This window comes from Eleutherodactylus coqui, chromosome 1 (assembly GCF_035609145.1).
Source record: "Eleutherodactylus coqui strain aEleCoq1 chromosome 1, aEleCoq1.hap1, whole genome shotgun sequence".
In the NCBI taxonomy this organism is placed as follows: Eukaryota; Metazoa; Chordata; class Amphibia; order Anura; family Eleutherodactylidae; genus Eleutherodactylus; species Eleutherodactylus coqui.
Genome location: NC_089837.1, coordinates 7,682,177 through 7,706,358, shown reverse-complemented (window position 1 = coordinate 7,706,358; position 24,182 = coordinate 7,682,177). Strand labels below are relative to the sequence as shown.

Genomic DNA, 24,182 nt, shown 5'->3' with positions numbered 1-24,182 from the left:
CAGTAATAAGCAGCCCCCCCTAGTAATAAGCAGGTCCCCCCCAGTAATAAGCAGCCCCCCCCCCAGTAATAGGCACCCCACCCCCCCCGTAATAGGCACCCCACCCCCCCGTAATAGGCAGCCCCCACCCCCCCGTAATAACCAGCCCCCCCAGTAATAGGCAGCCCCTTCCCCAGTAATAAGTAGCCCCCACCCCCCCCAGTAATAGGCAGCCCCTTCCCCTGTAATAAGTAGCCCCCACCCCCCAGTAATAACCAGCCCCCCCAGTAATAGGCAGCCCCTTCCCCTGTAATAACTAGCCCCCACCCCCCAGTAATAACCAGCCCCCCCCCCCCCCCCAGTAATAGGCAGCCCCTTCCCCAGTAATAAGTAGCCCCCCCCCCCAGTAATAGGCACCCCCCCCTTCCCCCCATAATATGCAGCCCCCCCAGTAATAGGCAGCCCCCCCAACCCATATACTTACCTCCTCCCTGCTGTCGCTCTCTTTCTCTGCTTGCCCGGACGTCAGTGTGCAGCCCGGAACGCTTCCTCCCTGAGTCCTCTCCTGCGGAACTAATGAGCAGGGGACTCGGGGAGGGGAATCTGGCTGCACAGACGTAAGTGTGTGAGCCGGGAACAGCGCGATTACCAGCGGGGAGCTGCGGTGCCCCCGCTGGTAATCGCTTCAGTGGTCAGCGGCGTCGGCACGCCGCGGGCCTCATAGCACAAGGCAGCGGGCCGGATTCGGGCCGCGGGCCTTGTGTTTAGAGCAAAAGTTCCTGGCGGTGCCGCGGACCGGCGCTAACCACCCAATGGCCCGGCCCCGGTCCGCGGCCCGGTGGTTGGGGACCCCTGGTCTAGAGGAAAGCAGGTTTCATCACCAACACAGAAGGTTTTTTTTTCACTGTAAGAGCAGTGAGACTGTGAAACTTTCTGCCTGAGGACGTGGTGATGGCAAACCATAAAGGAGATTAGATGTCTTTCTAGAACACTATGATATCACAGAAAATAGACATTAAATAACCAGCAGGGTTGTTGATCTTAAATGTTGATCCAGGGTTTACTCTGGCTGCTATTTAGAGTCAGGAAGGAATTTTTTTCCTTCATAGGAACTAATTGACTCGCTGAGTTTTTTTTTTTTTTTGCCTTCCTCTGGACCAACAAGGGGGGGGGGTGGAATCAGGCTGAACTAGATAGACATTGTCTTAATTCAGTCTAACATACTTTGTTACTATGTAAATCTCTCATCTGCTTCTTCCCTCCACTAAATGTGTTTTTGAGTTGAGGTCCGGTCTCCATAGGATAATGTAGCACTTTGGGAAGAATATACACCCTAAAAGTCCAGCACATGAGGTGAATATGGCAAATATCTCCACAGCAACCATGTATTTCCCTCTGGTGCTCAGATAAGCTGGAATCATGGCAATCCAGACACTACAGAACACCAGCATGCTGAAGGTGATGTACTTGGCCTCATTAAAACTGTCCGGTAATGTCCGTGCTAAAAAAGCCATAATAAAGCTAACAGCCGCCAAAACCCCCAAATAACCCAGGACAGAGTAGAACCCAATAACACAACCTTCATTACACTGCACAATAATCTTTCTCTGATAGGAATGTGTGTCCAGCTCCAGGAAGGGGGGCGCTAGAGCCAACCAACCCATACAGATTATTACTTGGATGGATGTGCAAAACACCACCAAAGAATTAGACCACTTGCTTCCAATCCAGCGTTTCCAGATACTGTCAGGCTTGGTGGCTCTGAAAGCAATGGAAACCATGATGGTCTTGGCCAAGACACAAGAAACGGCTACTGTGAAGAGGATTCCAAATGAGACCTGACGTAGTATGCAAGTGAGGTCCACGGGATGTCCAAGGAACAAGAAGACACAGAGGAAGCTCAGCATGATGGAAACCAGAAGGAGGAAGCTCAGGTTCCTGTTATTGGCCTTCACGATGGCCGTGTCTTGGTGCAAAATAAAAGTAACAAGAATCATGAATGTAAGGAAAGAAAATATAGAAGAGAACAGGGAAATAACCAGGACCATTGTGTCATCTGTGTAGGAGAGAAATTCCAGCCGCTTTGGCACACAACAGTCCTTCTTCATGTTGGGCCAATCAAGGTCTGTACATTTCATGCAGGTTTCACTGTCTGGAAAATCAAAAAATAAAAACCATAAATATTCAGTATCTGAAGCATCGTCAATATACCGTTAGTTCATAGACATCAGTGGAGCACACCTATGCGTGAGGTTTTCATACCTGTAATGTTGGAGATTTCTCCTGAGGAGCACTGGACACAATTATAGCAGCAGGTATGGATTTTGGAGTGGGAGACTTTACGAGTTCCTGGTAAACAGTTCTCTGAACATTGAGATGCAGGGATCTTGGGAGAAAGACAATTTACCTTGCATGAGTAAACTTCTAGAATGATCTATGTTCCCTGTGCAATAATTTTTTCACAGTCCATATAACCATATCCAATACTTTTCTATGATGGGCGTGTAAGGGATTGTACACCATGCTGGAATGTCTCAAATACTCGTTGATGTAAACAGAAATTTTTATTATTTGCATGTGGAAGTATAAAAATGTAATAGAAACCACGTAGTCTCGTAGATATATCTGTTAATGGCAAGCTTTGAAACCAACTTAAGGTTCTTCCTCAGGCTTAATAAAATAGATTTGAAGAAGTATACATATATATACACATACATATGAAAAGGCACAGACATGGTGTGATTAATAAAAACAATTAATTAAAACAATACTAAAACAGGATGAGTAGCGAAGTAAATATTTAACTCGTCTGCTGATTAGGGGTAAAAATGTTATGGTCTCTAAATTGGTCTTAGGGGGTCACCAGGCCAGAGTGTTATCTTTGCTATGATTTCTCATATTCTCCGATGATGCATGAAGCCACTTGCAATGTTGATTTCTGTCTTCAGAGTGTCAAAGATGGCTGTTAACATGTACTCCAAAATTCATCTGGGATGTTGAGATTTAAAGTTGCCTTTTTATATAGTAACCTTCATATATTCTATGTTGTGTCTGTGGCTAGTAAAGTGCTCCGCCACAGGGAATTCAATCTTTCCCTCTCTAATTGTGTGGTGATGAGATCTCATCCTCGCCAACACAACGGCTCCCCAAGAGGGCATTCACTGCACGGGATCAGGTACACAACATCAAAGGTAAAACATGTGAATGTCCCTGGGATTTTATAGTGCTGCTGTGTGTTGGGGTTATGTATCCTGTCCGCAGTCAGTATATGTGAGCAGGTCTTACAGCTCCTTACATTACAGGGATCTTATAGTCCTGCTGTGTGTTGGGGTTATGTATCCTGTCCGTGGTCCGTACATGTCAGCAGGTCTTACAGCTCCTTACATTACAGGGATCTTGTAGTCCTGCTGTGTGTTGGGGATCTGTATCCTGTCTGTGGTCCGTACATGTCAGCAGGTCTTACAGCTCCTTACATTGCAAGGATAAGTTCCTTTTTGTGTGTCGAAGGAAAATGGACTCCTGATTATAAAGTTACTCAAATTTACTTTGTAACACAGAGGGGAGAGTCCAGGAATATAGTGTTCAGATGGTCATTCTTGTGTAGGTATGATGAAGTTTCTTTGGGGTTTTCCTTAGTACCTCCGGCTATGGATTGTAGGTCACAACTAGAGGTACACAATCATTTTCTTCCTTCTCTCTGTATTAGAGCAATTGATTCCTGGGTATCCTGGTGGCTCTTGTGATTTGGTCTTCAATTGAGGTGGGTGGTAGCCCTGATTTAAAAATGTTTTTTTTAAGATGGTATAGATGTACTTCTCTGTCTGTTGGGTTGCAGCAGATCCATTTGTATCTGATAGCCTGGCTGTAGGCAATGGACTTTTTGATGTGTTTAAGATGAAAACTGTCCCATCTGAGGTATGTGGGCAGATCAATAGTTTTTTCGGCACAGGGATGTCTGTATTGAGTTGTTTAAAATTTTTATGGTGGTGTTTTATGGAGAGTAGCTTAATGTCATGTTTGTTGTGGGGTGGAATGCCTTACATCTCATGGAATTGTATTAGTTCTTGGTCAGAGTTGGCCCAGATGATTATGATGTCATTAGTGTAGCAGAAGTAGACAAATGGTTTGATGGAGCAGGAAGCCAGAAGGTCACTTCTGCTTCATGCCATGAAAAAGTGGGCATATTGCGGTGCCATTTTACTGCCCATGACGGTTGCAGAGAGTTGCAGGAATATCTCTATTTCAAAGGAGAAAAGGTTGTGTGTTGTTCATCCTCACACAAAACTATTTTCTCTTTGGCAAATAGATATACCATGAAAGTTAGTATATTAATCCTTTCCAATCCACTGTCTGATATCTGAAGACATTCTGGTTGAAGGCTGTAAGAGCTCCGATGTCGGAAGACGTCCGGCAGGGTATTCTTACTGTATATTACTGGCCGCTATGTTGTCGGGGGACCTTTCCAGCATGTCCCATACTGCAGTACTGGCTCTAGTCAGCAGACGGCGCCCTAGGAAACCCTGAATCCAAAATTGGATTGCAAAGCGTTAAAAGGTAACTTCAAATATCAATGTCATAGAAGAACTTTGGAGTACAAGTTTATAACCATCTTTAACCCTCTCAAGACAGGAATAAACATTGCAAATGTCTTCATGCATGATTGTAGAATATGAGAAATCTATAGTAGAGATAACATGCTGGCCTGGTGACCCCATAACACTAATTTAGAGACTATGGTGTGGAGACTTCAAGATGTCACACATTTTGCCTTAGGCCTATCTCGGATTCCATTTTTTGTTTGTAGTTTGTCAGGCTGTAGGAAAGCTGAATGAATTCAATGTTCTAATCTCCCCTTCCTCTCTTGCATTCTGCAAACCTTTGATGTACAAGAGGACCGGAAATCCCTTGTCCTGGTGGCCATAAACTGGCTAATGACAAGGAGATGCTAAATTGACCCCATGCTGGTGTGGAGTGACACCTTCCACACAACCAAAGTGGTGACAACTTCACATCAGAAGGAAATCTTTTAATAAAGGATATTTGGGTGTATGAGGGTCCGACCCAATATGAATTATATTTTCAGAATTGGGCTGGCCAGCCAAACAAAAAGCATCTACACATATTGATGTCCGAGGGACAGAACACCCAGAACCGCATATCTGGAAAAAATATGGAAGTGAACCCAACTGTGTGAGCTCAAAACATTTGTAAGATCATGACTAAAAATATGCCAGGCCCCAATTCATGATCGGAGGTCCACCTGCAGATATGACTGGAAATGGGGAATTATGATTTTTTTTCCACCAGGGATACAGTACTCCTCACCAACCCTTCTGAATGACATCAGAGGGGGCGGGGAAAGGAGTGTTCTGAGGGACTCTTTATAATGTGGGATCTCACAGGCCCCAAATTGTCAGATCCTACAGGGATACTCTTCGGCTAAGGCTGTCCCATTTGCTTCAGTGACTCCACACATATTGGAACATTGGACCAATATTCAAATTTGGTATCTTTCTTTTATTTTGTCCCTGCTTATTTTAAAATTCTGTCTTGTTGTGTATTCATACTGCATTTCCTTATGCTCCCATGTTACAACCTTTTTTGTATATTTTTGTACATATCAGATATCTTGCACTGATTTTTGTACATATCAGATATCTTGCACCTTTTCTAGATTAAATCTGCAATTTAAATGTTAGCCCTGTCCATTTTAAAAATGAATCATAACTTCATAGATCGTGTTTCAGTCTACAGATACCAAAACTGGTGGTGGCAGCGTGTATTTGTATGAGCATTGTAGAGATGTGGAGTGCGTTAGAATGGAATAGGTGGATGATTTGAGCTTTCACTTTGCATGCTTGCAGAAGCCTGGGAAAGCTGAGTGTAAATTAGACAGTATTCTAATGACTTCAAGCTTGCAGTACTGCTTGAATGATCGAGGACAGAGGCAGGATCAATAGGTATTATCCCTTCTTTCTCTCCTCTGGTCTGCTATGTGACAGATAGCATAAAACTTTCACATCTTTATTAGTGAACTAATTAAGTATTTACTCATCCTTTTCTGGTATTGACTTAAGTGCAAATTAATCACACCATGTCTGTGCACTTTCATGTGTATGTGTATAAATATTTATGCCTCTTCGGATCTGTCCCATTAAAGGGGTTGTCCCGCTGCAGCAAGTGGGTCTATACACTTCTGTATGGCCATATTAATGCACTTTGTAATGTACATTGTGCATTAATTATGAGCCATACAGAAGTTATAAGAAGTTTTTCACTTACCTACTCCGTTGCTAGCGTCCTCGTTTCCATGGAGCCCGCCTAATTTTCGGCGTCTAATGGCCAAATTAGACGCGCTTGCGCAATCCGGGTCTTCTTCTTTTCTCAATGGGGCCGCTCGTGCAGGATGCCGGCTCCGTGTAGCTCCGCCCCGTCACGTGCCGATTCCAGCCAATCAGGAGGCTGGAATCACAATGGACCGCACAGAAGCCCTGCGGTCCACCGAGGGAGAAGATCCCGGCGGCCATCTTCAGCAGGTAAGTAAGAAGTCACCGGAGCGCGGGGATTCAGGTAAGCGCTGTCCGGTGTTCTTTTTTAACCCCTGCATCGGGGTTGTCTCACGCCGAACGGGGGGGGGGGGTTGAAAAAAAAAAACCCGTTTCGGCGCGGGACAACCCCTTTAAGCCTGAGAAAGAACCCTATGTAAATTTTAAAGCTTGCTATAACATGATGTATTTTTGTTAGCTATTAAAAGGTATCATATCTACAGGAACACTTCTCTTGCTGAGAACAGTCATATTTTGCTAACATGGTTCTAAACTTTTTTCTCTTTACAAACTCTTTACAAATGTATTAATTACAGTCTCTAGAAGGGCACCATAAACTAAATTTACAGTCTCTCAATTGAGTATGGAAGACTGTGCCACATTTTAAATCCTTAAGGAGTCAGAACATGCCAAACCTGGTTGATGATTCTTGCCTAAACCTTCTATGCCACTATGACACTTGTACTTTATGTTGATGTCCTTGTGCCTCCATCTGATTCTAACATTAACGCTGACCACTCACACATACATTTATGGTTACAAGAAAAAGTAAGTGAGCCCTTTGTATACCCCTAGATACATAGTAACATAGTAACATAGTAACATAGTATGTAAGGCCGAATGAAGACATTGTCCATCTAGTCCAGCCTGTCTATCCTACTGTGTTGATCCAGAGGAAGGCAAAAAACCCCAAGGCCAGAAGTCAATTAGCCCTTTTGGGGAAAAAAATTCCTTCCCGACTCCCTAATGGCAATCAGACTGTTCCCTGGATCAACCCCTAATAGTTCCTACCTGCCTATATACCAGGATTGACACTTAACCTAATATTTATATCCTGTAATATCCTTCTTCTCCAGAAAGACATCAAGTCCCCTTTTAAACTCCTCTATGGATTTTGCCACCACCACTTCCTCCGGTAGAGAGTTCCACAGTCTAACTGCTCTTACAGTAAAGAACCCCTTTCTGTGTTGGTGATGAAACCTACTTTCCTCTAATCGTAGCGGATGTCCTCTTGTTACCGTCGTGGTCCTGGGTGTAAACAGATCGCGGGAGAGATCCATGTGTTGTCCCCTCATGTACTTATACATGGTTATTTGGTCGCCTCTTAACCTTCTTTTTTCTAGAGTAAATAGTCCCAATTTGGATAGCCTCTCTGGGTATTCCAGTCCCGTCATTCCATGTATTAGTTTAGTCGCTCTTCTTTGAACCCCCTCAAGCACTGTGACATCTTTCCTGAGCACCGGTGTCCAGAATTGTACGCAGTATTCCATGTGAGGTCTGACAAGTGCCTTATATAGTGGGAGGATAATGTTCTCGTCCTTCGCCCCTATTCCTCTTTTGATGCACCCCAAGACTTTATTTGCCTTTGCAGCGGCTGACTGGCATTGGTTACTCCAGTTTAGTCTATTATCCACTAATACCCCCAGATCCTTTTCCATATCACTTTTCCCTAGTGGTACCCCATTAAGTGAATATTCGTGACATCCGTTCCTCTTGCCCATGTGCATAGTCTTACATTTTTCAACATTGAACTTCATTTGCCATTTTTCTGCCCAAGCCCCCAGCTTATCCAGGTCCGTTTGTAGCCACATATTGTCCTCCGTTGCATTAATTACATTGTATAATTTTGTGTCATCTGCAAATATTGATATTTTGCTGTGCAGCCCCTCTATCAGGTCATTAATAAATATGTTGAACAGAGTGGGGCCTAATACTGAACCCTGTGGCACCCCGCTAGCGACTGTGGTCCAATCAGAGTACGAACCATTTATTACCACCCTCTGCTTTCTATCGTTGAGCCAATTTTTTACCCACTTACACACGTTTTCGCCCAGTCCGAGCTGCCTCATTTTGTATATTAGCCTATTATGTGGCACGGTGTCAAAGGCTTTAGAGAAGTCCAGATATACAAGATCAATAGATTCTCCCTGGTCCAGCTTAGAGCTTACTTCATCGTAGAAACTGATCAGATTTGTCTGACATGAGCGACCCTTCATGAATCCATGCTGGTGAGGAGTTATTCCCTTAATCTCCTTGAGGTACTCATCGATGGCGTCTCTCAGAATCCCCTCGAAAATTTTTCCCGTTACTGAAGTGAGACTTACTGGCCTGTAGTTACCAGGCTCACTTTTGCTCCCTTTTTTGTAGATTGGAACCACGTTGGCAATGCGCCAGTCCAATGGTACTACTCCGGTCTTGATAGTGTCTAGAAATATAAGGTATAGCGGCCTAGCTATCTCGTCACTTAGTTCCTTTAGTATCCTTGGGTGTAATCCATCAGGGCCCGGTGATTTATCAATTTTAGTTTTCTTTAGACGCTTCCGCACCTCCTCCTGCGTTAGGTATGAGATATTTTGTGAGGGGTTCGTTTTATTCCCCTGCTCCTCGTGTGGCATTTCCTTTTCTTTGGTGAACACACTTGAGAAGAAGCTGTTTAGTAGATTTGCTTTCCCTTCGTCATCATCAATGATTTCTCCTGCATTGTTTTTTAAAGGGCCAGCGCTCTCCCTGCAAATCCTTTTGCTGTTTATGTAGTTGAAAAATAGCTTCGGGTTGTTTCTGCTCTCTTTTGCGATCCGTCTTTCCGCTTCCTCTTTGGCAGTTTTAATCGTATCTTTGCATATTTTGTTTTTTTCCCTGTATGATTTTAGCGCTTCTTCGCTGCCTTGTTGCTTTAGTAGTTTGAACGCTTTCTTCTTTTCGTTTATTGCCCCTCGTACCGTCTTGTCGAGCCACATTGATTACTAATAAAATGTCATCTTATAGTTAATTAAGTCACAATTCTGGACAAAATCGGACTAAACTAAAAACACACATATAGTTGTACATGTGCTTAAATTGTTATTGCTATGGGACCATTGTGAATAAACTACTTCCGAAAGACTTGTGAATGATATTTCACAACATTTCTTGCTGATCCCGATGTGACTCCAAATATTCCTACCCTACAATAAGAAATGAAAAGGGGTAGATAAGGGGAGATAAGCTGTAAGGGTCATTCTTACTTTAGTTTCCAAGTTTTACTCTTTAGCACAGTAGCTCTCCTATATACTAGCTCTCAGGGACCGTATACTCAGTTCTGGTGTGTTGGATCTCCTCACTAACTAGTCAGAGATACTTTGCACCTCTACTCTAATATAATATATACTGCTGTCTGACACGAAAGGTTCATTTTTGCCTTCATCATATAGGACCATATGGTGAGTCAAGAGAAATGTTTTGTGGTTGACCCGGAAGATGGCTGATTATATCATTCTAGTAAGTGACCTATAACTGCGACCACAAGTCCAGGACCAGAGGATTTTTCAGGATTTATTAGCTCAGTCTTCCAGTCCAACTTCCCTCCTCTCTCTTTTCACTAGAGATCCTACATTTCTTGCCCAGATTACCATAGTCTCACCTTGCTGACCCTGTTCTTCCACAAGATCCGATCCACTTTGATATTAAATGCAGCATTTTGTTTTGTTGTTGTAGAACCAATATATTTTACGAGCACCAATCCATTCTGTGAAAGGAGCCAATTCATGATGGAATATTGGGAGATGAAATCTCCATTGTCGTGGAATAGCAGATTTCCAGTATTATCTTTCTGGCTTCCCAGGTATCGGTGAAGCTGGAAGAATGAAGGAGGGAAATGTATCTGGTTATTTCCAGGAATCCCTTCACATATGTGTAATGTCTATTTGTGTTGACTATAAGGATACAAGCCAAAGAAGACACTTCTCCAGATAGGAAAGATGCCTTTCTGCAGACAGACTGTTTTGGAGTGTTTGTGCCTTGTCAGTGCAGAGCAGGATATTGGTTGCCTGTGTGAGAGGCCTTGGATGTGGGTCTGAGGGGATAATGTTTCTTCTAAAGAAGTGCAAAGAATCGATGCTGCGTTCATGTGTGAGAGGACCCTAAGACATAGTGTGATATGACAAGCAGTGAGGAAGCCGTGAACTGTTTATATCATATATAAAGATTCCATGGAGATGACAAGTTTAGTATTAGAGTTTATAATGTTAATGCAAGGACAATGAAGATCATTAATTTGGGTTGTAGATGATTCCCCTACCACATATTTCACCAGTTTCTCACCAACTGGTTTAAAAAAGCAATCTGAAGGGCTTCTTCTATTATCCAGAATGTATCTGGAATGGCATAAATCAAAAGTTCTTAGCACAAGATGAAGGAATCTTGGGCATTCAGCAATATTAGTTTACTCATTTGTGTTTCTCCTACCTCTTTACCCAACTCTCCCACCAAAAAAAAAGGTTCAAGTCTGGAGACCAAGTCAGCAAACTTATAAATGACATTCCTCCAACCCTAGACTCCTCTTGATACCTAACATATGACTAAAGCAATTGACAGGTTTCAGCCAAGGCAGTCTGGGCTTGCTTGCTTTTTGGCAACTAGTCTAAGAGGACAGCTTTAATGTAAAAACCTATGACCCAGAGACCTTTGCTGTCCAAGTCTTAGCTTGTTAAGCCATATCATATAAACCCTGCGGGTAAAGAGTGGGGACAGTACTGAACACTATACTCCACCTAAAAGTCTCTCTGCACAGGCTTGTAAAGCATGCCCATGTCTGCAACCAACCCCAAAACTCTGTAGCAATGAGAAAAGGGCAAAACAGTAGGTAAAAGGTGCCACTAAAAGCCACAGTTTCAACTCTGCATGCAGGCAGTTCAGATTTATAGGTTGTGTGTCTCTGACCTTGGAGACAACAACATCACTCGGAAACATCTTGAACAACCAAGCAGCACTGCTTACTCCCCAAAGAGTGGGGCCTAAAAAAAATGGCATAGCCGAAGCTCATTTCCACCTCTCAAGATGACTATCTGCAGCCAACAGACACCTCTAAAAGAATAAAGATTGCTTTGATAAAAATGATCTAGAGATCCAAGAACTGTTGGCAAAGAAAAGATCTGCATTCCAAGCGCAGCTTGCTCAACCATCACGCCCTGGCAAGAAAGCAATTTTCTGTCGTACATGTAGTAACCTTCAGTATAGACTACGAGTTATCCAAAAAGAATGGTGGACCAATCTTGCAGAGAAAAATCAGCTCCTCACAGAGATTGATGAATGCATGGTGTTTTATGAAGGCCTGAAGATGATATATAGTTTTTTACACAGAATTCAAAGTCCCTTGTACGGTGTAGATGGTCTAACACTTCTAGCAGACAAGACATCTATCCTAAATCGGTGGTCAGAACACTTTCAGACCCTCTTCAGCACCAACACATGGTACAGGACTCAGCAATACATTGCATCCCAAAACAGTCAGAGGAAACAGAACTTAATGAGATCCCCACCTTGGAGGAGACATCAAGACTAGCAAACAGCTGAAAAGTGGCAAGGCAGCAAGCATTGCTGAAATTCCACATGAGGTTTGGGTACATGGCGGTTCAGTGTTACATGCTAAAGTCCATCTGCTGTTTGTCTGCTGTTGGGAACAAAACAAATTATCCCAGGACCACTGAGATGCAGTCATAATCACCCTATATCTAATATAAATAAGCCTACATGCTTTTTCTTGCACCACACTTTGACCAGTCTGCCTCACCTTAGGACTTTTGTGTCATTCAATTCTTTAGCTATTGACCACAGCCATAAAATCCAAAAATTTGAGGCAAAACAAAACTTGAAACAGCACTCCATAGTTTAGAACTTCAATAAGAGAAAAAAATAAAGCAGGTGGTAGATTGACTTACCTGGTGCCAGATAAGACACACTTTGCCGAAGGGGACCCACCGGCACCCAACATCCAAGAACGCATATAACAGTAACCCGATGATCCAGTGGTATACCGGAGAGCCAGCTCGAATCAGTTAAGATTAGAGATGAGCGAGCACCAAAATGCTTGGGTGCTCGATACTTGAGTCGAACTTTTCATAATGCTCGAGAGCTTGTTTCGAGTAACGAACCCCATTGAAGTCAATGGGGGACTCAAGCATTTTTGTATTGTACCGATGCTCCGCATAGGGGATGATAGAAAGTCATGGAAACACCACAGAACAGATAGGGAAGGGCAGCATGCATGGCTGCATCTAAGGCTCCCAGGTCCGACTATTAAGCCAAAATGGGGGCAAGAGTCTGCCGGTCACCCCCTAACAATTTACTTGGGAAAGACCATAAGCAGCAACGCACACGCGCTGGCACATCTTAGCTAAGCACCACACTAGCTGCAACCAAGGACAATCACTGCCTGCGGGTGACACCGCTGCCTCTTCTCTTGGGTTACATGCTGTCATTGCTGTCCAACCTCCCCGCATGACCCTGCTTCCACAGCGCACACAAAATTTCAGCTGGCCTCATGCCACACACTCGCTTCATAGCCACACCACCCTCATATATATTCATAAGTGCGTCTGCGATGAGGAGGAAACGGAGACACAAACTGTAGAGGGTTGGCAGGGCCAGGCAGCGACCCTCTTTGAAAGTGTGGGCGATAGCCCACAATGCTTTTGAGAGCTGATGATAAATTGACGTACGATCATCATTCCAATCCCGTGCCACCTCCCTCACAAAACTGTCAGGAACCGCAAACATGGGCATAAAGGAGACTCAGGTGCCAGTACTTCTACACATCTCAGCAATGCAGCAGCGCATACTAACACCAAAGATTGGTTTGAAGCAGGTGGTGTCGCAAACGTAGCCACCACAGGTATACAGTGACCCTGTGAAAGTCTCATGAAATCTGTTTCGCTTCCTGTGAACGCTCCAATCCAGATAACTGTGGTAATTTGTAGCATGAGAGATAATACATGGTGACCAACGCTGAACCCCAGACTCCAAGGAGGAAGAGAAGGTAGCATAATAAGCCAAAGAAACCATGACCGAGGTACGACCCACAATACTCTGTGTGGGGGGCACGTGAGTGGACCCAGGGTCAGACTCAGTCCCAGGGTGAGGCTCGGTCCCAGCCTCCACCTTGTGTGACGCAAGGTGCCGTGAGTTGCATACCAATGGGAAATCCATGTGTGCCCACACACTTCATTCTGTGTATGTGTCAGATAGCTGAATACCGCGCTGGGAAAGCAGTCTGCACTTTGCACCCTACCCAAGTCATTCAGTGTATTTGTGCCAGATGTGCAGCTAAAACACTGGAATGGGAAGTCTTTGTGCACCCACAGCATAGGCAGGCCCATGAAGCTCAAAAACACATGAAGAAATCAGAATGCTCATGCATGGCAGTTTCACCCCGGCCAGGACCTCGGCCCACACTTCTGTCCTAGTCATTCTATGTATTTCTGGCACACAGCTGAACACCGCTATGGGAAACTTTTGTGCACCCACAGTATAGGCGAACCCCCCAAACATTTCTGTAGAAAGTGTATAGGCGGACCCCCAAAACCTCTTAGCAGCAAGTGCATAGGCAGACCCCTGAAACTTTTCTGTTGCAAGAGTATAGGCAAACCCCTCAAAAAATGTAGTAGCAAGTGTATAGGTGGACCCCTCCAACCTTTTAGTAGCAAGTCTATAGGTGGACCCCTCCAACCTTTTAGTAGCAAGTGTATAAGCGAACTCCTCAAACCTTTTAGTAGTAAGTGTATAGGCAAACCCCCCAAACCTCTTAGTAGCAAGTGTATAGGCGGACCCCTAAAACTTTTCTGTTGCAAGAGTATAGGAGAACCCCTTCAAACCTTTTAGTAGCAAGAGTATAGGCAAACCCCTCAAACCTTTCTGTAGCAAGTGTATAGGCGGGCCCCCCAAACCTCTTAGTAGCAAGTTTATAGGCGGACCCCTGAAACTTTTCTGTAGCAAGAGTATAGGCAAACCACACCAACCTTTTAGTAGCAAGTGTATAGGTGGACCCCCCAAACCTCTTAGTAGCAAGTGTATAGGCGAACCCCTCAAACCTTTCTGTAGCAAGTGTATAGGTGGACCCCCCAAACCTGTTTGTAGCAAGTGTATAGGCGACCCCCTCCAACCTTTTAGTATCAAATATATAGGCAAACCCCGCAAACCTTTCAGTAGCAAGTGTATAGGCAGACCCCCCCCCCTAAACCTGTTAGTAGCAAGTGTATAGGCAGCCCCCTCCAACCTTTTAGTAGCAAGTATATAGGCAAACCCCTCAAACCTTTTAGTAGCAAGTGTATAGGCAGACCCCCCCCCCCCCCCCCCTCAAACCTATTAGTAGCAAGTGTATAGGCGAACCCTTCAAACCTTTCTGGAGCAATTGTATAGAAGGACCCCCCAAACCTCTTAGTAGCAAGTGTATAGGCAGACCCATGAGACTTGTCTGCTGCAAGAGTATAGGCGAACCCCTCAAACCTTTTAGTAGAAAGTGTATAGGCGGACCCCCCAAACCTTTTAGTAGCAAGTGTATAGACGGACCACTGAAACTTTTCTGCTGCAAGTGTATAGGTGAACCCCTCAAACCTTTCTGTAGCAAGTGTATAGGTGGACCCTCCAAACCTCTTAGTAGCAAGTGTATAGGCGGACCACTGAAACTTTTTTGTTGCAAGAGTATAAGCAAACTCCTCAAACATTGGTGTACCAAGAGTATAGGCAAAGGCAGGAACAATTGGTTGGCTAAGAGTATAGGTGAGGGCCTGAAAAATTGCTTAACCGTGAGGGTAATTGAAAGCCATAAACATTTTTTAAAGATGCAGCACGCTGGTGAAATTCAGCCTTTGTTCATCTTTATGAGTGTAAGCATGTCAGCGCTGGCAGTTGACAGGCGGCATGCTTATCCATGATGATTCCCCCAGCTGCACTAAACACCCTCTCTGATAAGACGCTAGCGGCAGGGCAGGCCAGCACCTTCAGGGCATACACCGCAAGCTCGTGCCACGTGTCCAGCTTTGACACCCAATTGTTGTATGGAGCAGAGGGATCACGGAGGACGGTGGTACGATCGGCTATGCACTCCCTTGCCATCTTTTTAAACTGCTCCCTCCAAATCAGACTTGACTGGGGAGTGGTGACACAGTCTTGCTGGGGAGCCATAAAACTGGCAAAGGCCTAGGAGAGTGTTCCCACGACTGCACTGGACATGCTGCCTGATCCCCATGTCCCCCCTGCTAGTTGGCCCTCTGAACTGCGTCTTCTGCTGCAAGCGCTGTCAGATGGGAACTTTAGCATCACTTTTTCCACCAGGGCCCTGTGGTATTGCATCACTCTCGTTCCCCTTTCCTCTTCGGGAATGAGAGTGGAAAGGTTCTCCTTATACCATGAGTCGAGAAGGGTGTACAACCAGTAATCTGTGTTGGCCAGAATGCGTCTAACGTGAGGGTCACAGGAAAGGCAGCCTAATATGAAGTCAGCCATGTGTGCCAGAGTCCCAGTACACAACACATCGTTGTCCTCACTAGGAGGATGACTTTCAGGATCCTCCTCCTCCTCTTCAGCCCATACAGGCTGAACAGATGAGAGGCAAGCAGCATGGGTACACTCTGTAGTGTGGCCAGCAGTCTCTTCCCCCTCCTCCTCCCCCCTCTCCCCTTCCCCCTCCTCCCCCTCCAAAACGCGTTGAGATATAGACATGAGGGTGGTCTGGCTATCAAGCGACATACTGTCATCCCCCGTCTCCTGTTCTAATTGCAAAGTGTCGGCCTTTATGTTTAGCAGCGAACTTCTCAGCAGGCAAAGCAGCAGGATGGTAAAGCTAATGATGGCCGCATCACTGCTCACCATTTGGGTAGACTCCTTAAAGTTTCGGAGGACCTGGCAGATGTCTGCCATCCATGCCCACTCCTCTGTTAAGAAATGCGGAGGCTGACTACCACTACACCCCCAATGTTGCAGCTGGTATTCCAAAATTGCTCTTCGCTGCTTGTACAGCCTGGCCAACATGTGCAGCGTAGAATTCCAGCGCGTAGGAACGTCGCACAGCAGTCGGTGCTCTGGCAGCTGAAACCGACATTGCAGGGTCCTCAGGGTGGCAGCATTCTTGGTGGACTTGCGGAAATGTGCGCAGATGCGGCGCACCTTGATGAGCAGGTCAGACAAGTGGGGGTAGTTTTTCAGAAACCACTGAACCACCAGATTGAAGACGTGGGCCAGGCATGGCACGTGTGTGAGGCTGCCAAGCTGCAGAGCCTCCACCAGGTTACAGCCGTTGTCACACATGACCATGCCGGTTGGAGGCTCAGCGGCAAAAGCCAGAGGTCTGTCTTCTCTGTCAGACCCTGCAACAACTCAGGGGCCGTGTGCCTCTTGTCATCTAAGCTGATTAGTTTCAGCACGGCTTGTTGATGCTTGCCCACCACAGTGCTGCCGTGCACTACCGACTGCTGGTGACGTGCTGACACTTCTTAATTGAGAGGTAGAGGTGGCAGACGAGGAGGAGGGGAGTGTTTGGAGGAGGTGGCATAAAACTCTGCAGATACCAGCACTGTGGTAGGACGCGCTATTCTGGGTGTGTGTGGGATGTGAGCGGTCCCAGGCTCTGACTCGATCCCAGCCTCCACCAAGTTCACCCAATGTGCCGTCAGGGAGATTCAGTGTCCCTGCCTGCCAGTACTTGTCCACGTGTCCGTGGTTAAGTGGACCTTCCCAGTAACCGCGTTGGTGAGGGCACGGTTTATGTTACGGGAGACATGCTGGTGTAGGTCAAGGAAGGCACACCGTGAAAAATACTGGCGACTGGGGACCGAATAGTGCGGGACCGCCGCCACCATCATGTTTTTGAAAGCCTCCGTTTCCACAAGCATGTATGGCAGCATCTCCAGGCTGATTAATTTGTCAATGTGCACGTTTAAAGCTTGTGCGTGCGGGTGGGTGGCGGCATATTTTCGCGTTTGCTCCAACGCTTGCGTTAGCGACACCTGAACGCTGCGCTGGAAGACATTGCTGGATGAAGTGCAGGACGGTGGAGGTGAGGGTGTGTGTGCAGGATGGGAGTCGCTCGTGCCTGCATACTGGGAGGTGGATTGGATCTGTGTGGCAGGTTGGGGCACAGGGGAAAAGGTAGTGGTGTGACCCGGAGGCAGTAAATGGCCTTCGTCCCACCTTGTGGGATGCTTGGCCATCATATGCCTGCACATGATGGTGGTAGTGAGGCTGGTAGTGGTGGCTCCCCGACTGATCTTGGTGCGGCACGTATTGCACACCACTGTTCGTCGATCGTCTGCGCTCTCACTAAAAAACATCCACACCTTTGAACAACTAGCCCTCTGCACAGAGGCTTGCCACGAGGGGATGCTTTGGGAAACAGTTGGGGCATTCTTTGCTCTGGCCCTGGCCCTGCCTCTACCCCTGGCCCTGCTGCACTTGCCTCCCCCTCTGAAGCTCTGTCCTCAGTAGGCTTAGCATACCAGGTGGGGTCAGTCACCTCATAGTCCAGCTGCTATTTCCCCGAATCCTCTGTGCGCTCCTCCTTCGGACTTACTACCCCTAGTACTACCTCGCTGACAGACAACTGTGTCTCATCATCCTCATCCACAAAAAGCTCTTGAGACAGTTGCCGGAAGTCCCCAGTCTCATCACCCGGACTCCGGGAACTTTCCAAAGGTTGGGCCTCGATCACAACAAACTCCTCAGGTGAGAGAGGAAGCGTTTTTTCCCACTCATGGCAGGGACCCGAGAACAGTTCCTGGGAGTCTGCCTGCTCAGAATATGTCATTTTCATGGAGTGAGGAGGCAGGGAGGAAGGAGAAGCAGCAGACAGAGGATTCAGAGGTGCAGTCCCCAGGTGGGAGTAGTGGACTGCGTAGAAGACTGGGTGGTCGATACATTGCTGAACCAGGCTGTATGAGCAGTGTAGAGCAATAATGGAATACCAGCTGCAACATGGGCGGCGGAGTGGTAGTCAGTCTCTGCAATTCTTTACTATGGAGTAAGCATGGATGGCAGAAATCTGCCAGGTCCTCCGAAACTTTGAGGAGTCTACCCAGATGGTGAGCGGCGATGCAGCAATCATTAGCGCTACCGTCGTGCTGTTTTGCCTGCTAAGCATTCTGTGCTAAGCATAAAGGCCGACGCTTTGCGGTTGGAACAAGAGACAGGGGATGACAGTATGTCACTTGATAGCCAGACCACCCTCATGTCTTTATCTCAGCGCATTTTGAAGGAGGAGAAGGGAGGGAGGAGCAGGAGGAGAAGGGGGAAAAAACAGCTGGCCACACTGCAGAGGGTACCCATGCTGCTTGCCTCTCATCTGTTCAGCGTGTATGGGCTGAAGAGGAGGATCCTGAAAGACATGCTCCTAGTGAGGACAGCGATGTGTTGCATACTGGGACTCTGGCACACATGGTTGACTTCATGTTAGGCTGCCTTTCCTGTGACCCTCGCGTTAGACGCATTCTAGCCAACACAGATTACTGGGTGTACACCCTTCTCAAGCCATGGTACCTTTCCACTCTCATTCCCGAAGAGGATAGGAGTACGAGAGTGATGCAATACCACAGGGCCCTGGTGGAAAAAGTGATGCTAAAGTTCCAATTTGACAGTGCTAGTGGCAGAAGACGCAGTTCAGAGGGCCAACTAGCAGGGAAGGAGCGGGGTTCAGACAGCATGTCCAGCGCAGGCAGGGGGACACTCTCCTAGGCCTTTGCCAGCTTTATGGCTCCACAGCAAGACTGTGTCACCTCTCCCTAGTCAAGGCTGAGTCAGAGAGAGCACTGAAAAAAGATGGTGAGGGAGTACATAGCCGATCGTACCACCATCATCTGTGATGCCTCTGCTCCATACAACTATTGGGTGTCAAAGCTGGACATGTCGCACAAACTTGCACTGTACACTCTGGAGGTGCTGGCCTGCCATGCTGCTAGCGTCTTGTCAGAGAGGGTGTTTAGTGCAGCTGGGGGAATAATCACGGATAAGCGTACCCGCCTGTCAACTGCCAGTGCCGACATGCTTACACTGATAAAGATGAACAAAGTATGGATTTCCCCAGACTTCTCTTCTCCATTAGGGGAAAGCAGTTGATCCAAAAGAATCTTTTTGCTGCAACAGGAGCGAAAAAAAAACAGAAACATCATGTCATCACGCTGAACAGAAACATCATGTCATCACGCTGAACTGCCAATTTTTATGCGGCCCAAAAGGCTCTGTTCAAAAGTTCTTTACAATTTTTCAACGTTTCACAAGTATTGATACTTTAACAGACACCACTTTTTTCACAGGGCTGCCTCTAAGCTCTGTTACAAATTAAGCAACAGCGAGCTGTATCTTTAAAAAATGTTTATGGGTTTCACCTGCCCTCGTGGTTGAGTGATTTTTCAGGGGTGCACTTGTACTCTTGGTACACCAATTTTTCTGGCCCTCGCCTATACTGTTATCTAACTAATTTTTCCGGCCTTCGCCTACACTCTTGGTAACCAAATTTTTTCAGGTGTTCGGCTATACTCTTGGTACACCAATGTTTCAGGGATTTGCCTACACTCTTGCTACAGAAATGTTACTGGGGTCCGCCTATGCAGTTTCTACTGAACGGTTTGAGGGGTTCACCTATACTTTTGCTACAGAAATGTTACTGGGGGCCTCCTATACTCTTGCTACGCAAATGTTACTAAGGTTCGCCTATACTCTTGCTATAGAAATGTTACTGGGGTCTGCCTATACTTTTGGTAGAGAAATGTTACTGGGGTCCGCCTATACTCTTTCCATAGAAATGTTACTGGGGTCTGCGTATACTTTTCCTACAAAAATGTTACTGGGGTCCGCTTATACTTCGGCTACTAAAATGTTACTGGGGTCCGCTTATACTTCGGCTACTAAAATGTTACTGGGGTCTGACTATACTTTGGCTACTGACATGTTACTGGGGTCTGCCTATACCTTTCTACTGAATGGTTTGAGGGTTTTGCCTATACTCTTGCTACGGAAATGTTACTGGGGTCCGCCTATACTCTTGCTACAGAAATGTTACTGTGGTCTGCCTATACTTTTGCTACAAAAATGTTACTGGGGTCCGCCTATACTCTTGCTATAGAAATGTTACTGGGGTCTGCCTGTACTTTTGCTACAGAAATATTACTGGGTTCCGCCTATACTCTTGCTAAAAAAAGTTAGTGGGGTCTGCCTATACCTTTTCTACTGAGTAGTTTGAGGGGTTCACCTAAACTCCTTATACAGAAATGTTACTGGGGTCTGCCTATGCTGTGGGTGCACACAAACTTCCCATTGCAGTGTTTTAACTATCTGGCACAAATACACTGACTGACTTGTGCAGAAATGTGGGCCCAGGCGGGATGAAACTTTGATTTCTTCCTGTGTAATACCATCTTTGTGCACCGACAGCATAGGCGAGCCCAAGGAACTCAAAGACTTCCCATTGCGGTATTGAGCTATCTGACACCTACACAGAATGAAGTGTGTGGAGACACATGGATTTCCCATAGCTATCTAACTCACGGCACCTTGGGTCACACAAGATGGAGGCTGGGACCGAGCCTGAACCAGGGCCCGCTCACGTACTTCCCACACAGAGTATTACGGGTCCTACCTCGGTCATGGTTTCTCGGCCTTATTATGCCACCTCCTCCTCCTGCTTGGGTTCTGGGGATCAGCGCTGGGCAACATGTATTTTCTCTCTTGTTACTTCAGTTATCTGAGCCAATTATTTGGGCCAATCAATAGGAGCATTACTGCATTAATGAGACGTTCACAGCTGCACAAGCATCTGAGTCTGCTTTATGCCCACGATTAATGAGGGTGTGAGCCGAGTCTGAGGTCCTTGGAAGGGTGAAACTGCCATGTTTGAGTGCTCTGATTTCTCTATGTGTAATAATTTCCTTGGGTTCCAAGGGCTCGTCTATGCTGTGGGTGCACAAAGACTTGCCATTGCTGTGTATAACAGGTCTGACACAAATACACCGACTGACTAGGGTAGAAATGTGGGTGGAGGTCCTTGGCGAGATGAAACTCTGCCATGTTTGGGCGCTCTGATTTCTTAATGTGTAATACCATCTTTAAGTTCCTTGGGCTTGCTTATGCTGTGGCTGTACTAAGACTTCCCATAGCGGTGTTTTACCTGTCTGGCACAAATACGCTGACAGACTAGGGTAGAAATGTGGACAGGGGTCCTCGGCGGGGTGAAACTCTGCTATGTTTGGGCACTCTGTTTTCCACATGTGTAATACCATCTTTAAGTTCCTTGGGCTCGCCTATGCTGTGGGTGCACAAAGACTTACCATAGTGGTGTTTTACCTGTCTGACACAAATACACTGACTGACTAGGGTAGAAATGTGGGCCGAGGTCCTTGGCGGGGTGAAACTCTGCCATGTTTGGGTGCTCTGATTTCTTTATGTGTAATACTTTCCTTGGGTTACAGGGGCTCGCCTATGCTGTGGGTGCACAAAGACTTCCCATTGCTGTGTTTTACCGGTCTGGCACAAATTCACAGACTGACTAGGGTAGAAATGTGGGCCAAGGTACTTGGCGGGGTGAAACTCTGCCATGTTTGGGCGCTCTGATTTCTTCCTGTGTAATACCATCTTTGTGCACCGACAGCATAGTCGAGCTCAAGGAACTCAAAGACTTCCCATTGCGGTGTTGCGCTATCTGACACAGAATGAATTGTGTGGGGACACATGGATTTCCCATTGCTATGTAACTCGCAGCACCTTGGGTCACACAAGGTGGAGGCTGGGACCGAGCCTGATCCTTGTCCCGCTCACGTGCTTCCCACACAGATTATTGCTGTATTGTGGAGATGTGTAGAAGTGCTGGCACCTGAGTCCCCTTTATGCCCACGTTTGCGGCTCCTGCCAATTTTGTGATGGAGGTGGCAAGGGATTGAAATGATGATCGTACGTCAATCTATCATCAATTCTCAACAGCATTGTGGGCTATCGCCCACACTTTCAAAGAGGGTCGCTGTCTGGCCCTGCCAACCCTTTGCAGTGTGTGCCTGCGGTTCCTCCTCATCCAGTACGCACTTATAAATAAACATGAGGGTGGTGTGGCTATGATGCGAGTGTGTGGCATGAGCGCAGCTAAATGCTGCGCAGGGAAACTTTTATGTGCGCTGTGGACGCAAGGTCGTGTGTGTGAGTGTGTGTGTGTGTGTGTGTGTGTGGGGGGGGGGGGTTGGACAGCAATGCCAGCATGTAACACTGAAGAAGAGCCAGCAGTGTCACCCGCAGGCAGTAATTGTCCTTGGTTGCAGGTAGTGTGGTGCTTGGCTAAGATGTGTCAGCGCATGTGCCTTGCTAATGAGGGTTTGTCCGAAGTAAATTGTTACGGGGGTGATGCCAGACTCTTGTCCCCATTTTGGTTTAATAGTGGGATCTGGGAGCCTCAGATGCAGCCATGCATGCTGCCCCTGCCCTTCCCTATCTGTTTCTGTGGTGTTTCCATAACTTTCTGATGTTTTCTTGTGTTTGAAAAGCCATCCCCTATGCGGAGCATTGGTCCCATACAAAAATGCTCGATTCACCCATTGACTTCAATGGGGTTCGTTACTCGAAAGGAACTCTCGAAGATTATGAAAAGTTCGACTCGAGTGACGAGCACCCGAGCATTTTGGTGCTCAGCTCGCTCATCTGTAGTGTACACTTGATGTGGAATCGCTCTATACAAATATTTCCCATAATTTAGGAATAGATGCAGTAACTAGAGATGAGCGAACGTACTCGTCCGAGCTTGATATTCGTGCGAATATTAGGGTGTTCGGGATGCTCGTTACTCGTAACGAGTACCACGCGGTGTTCCGGTTACTTTCAGTTTCCTCTCTGAGACGTTAGCGCGCTTTTCTGGCCAATTGAAAGACAGGGAAGGCATTACAACTTCCCCCTGTGACGTTCAAGCCCTATACCACCCCCCTGCTGTGAGTGGCTGGGGAGATCTGATGTCACCCGAGTATAAAAATCGGCCCCTCCCGCGGCTCGGCTCAGATGCCTTGTGAGTTAGCTGAGGGAAAGTGGTATCGTGCTGGAGCTGCTGTAGGGAGAGCACTATGTCTCGCACAGTCCAGCCGTCGCTAGCGCAAGTGTTGGAGCACAAGCGCAAGTACGCCGCCACGCACCCGCACACTCAATCGTTAACCGTCCACATAGCCAAATTTATCAGCCTTGAGATGCTGCCGTATAGGGTTGTGGAAACGGAGGCTTTCAAAGCTATGATGGCGGCGGCGGCCCCGCGCTACTCAGTTCCCAGTCGCCACTACTTTTCCCGATGTGCCGTCCCAGCCCCCTGCTGTGAGTGGCTGGGAGATCTGATGTCACCCGAGTATAAAAATCGGCCCCTCCCGCGGCTCGGCTCAGATGCCTTGTGAGTTAGCTGAGGGAAAGTGGTATCGTGCTGGAGCTGCTGTAGGGAGAGCGTTAGGAGTTAGTGTAGGCTTCAAGAACCCCAACGGTCCTTCTCAGGGCCACATCTAATAGTGTGCAGTACTGTGTAAGCACTGTATTTTTTTATTTTTTTTCAAAATTGGATCTGCAGAGCATTGCGCCCTGCAATAGGGACAGAAGTGGTGGTTAGGCAGGGAGAGTGTTAGCAGTGAGTGCAGGCTTCAAGAACCCCAACGGTCCTTTCTAGGGCCACATCTATCCGTGTGCAGTACTGTCCAGGCTGCTGTTAGCAGTGTTGCATTTTTTTTTTTTTTCTCAAAACCGGCTGTGCAGACCATTGCACCCGGCATTAATACTACAGGGATAGAATTGTGTAGGCAGGGCCAGAAGACATACATTATTCATTGAATAGACGCAGTGTGGCTTTTCCTTTGAAAAACAAGGGAAAAAATTCTATTTCGCCTGCCTCTGACAGTCCTCAGGGCTCTGGGT

The 24,182-nt window shown here is 46.6% G+C and overlaps 1 protein-coding gene across 1 annotated transcript in view; it reads right to left on the bottom strand.

Moving 5' to 3' along the window:
* Positions 1-1,223: 1,223 nt before the first annotated feature.
* The window catches only part of LOC136592519 (vomeronasal type-2 receptor 26-like), a 70,741-nt gene continuing 47,782 nt past the window's right edge, over positions 1,224-24,182 (bottom strand). The window contains exons 5-7 of the mRNA XM_066588604.1: positions 9,925-10,137; positions 2,242-2,365; positions 1,224-2,131 (exon numbers count right to left, since the gene is read on the bottom strand). Of these exons, the coding sequence (XP_066444701.1) occupies positions 1,224-2,131; positions 2,242-2,365; positions 9,925-10,137 (1,245 nt within the window). The remainder of the gene's footprint in view (positions 2,132-2,241; positions 2,366-9,924; positions 10,138-24,182) is intronic.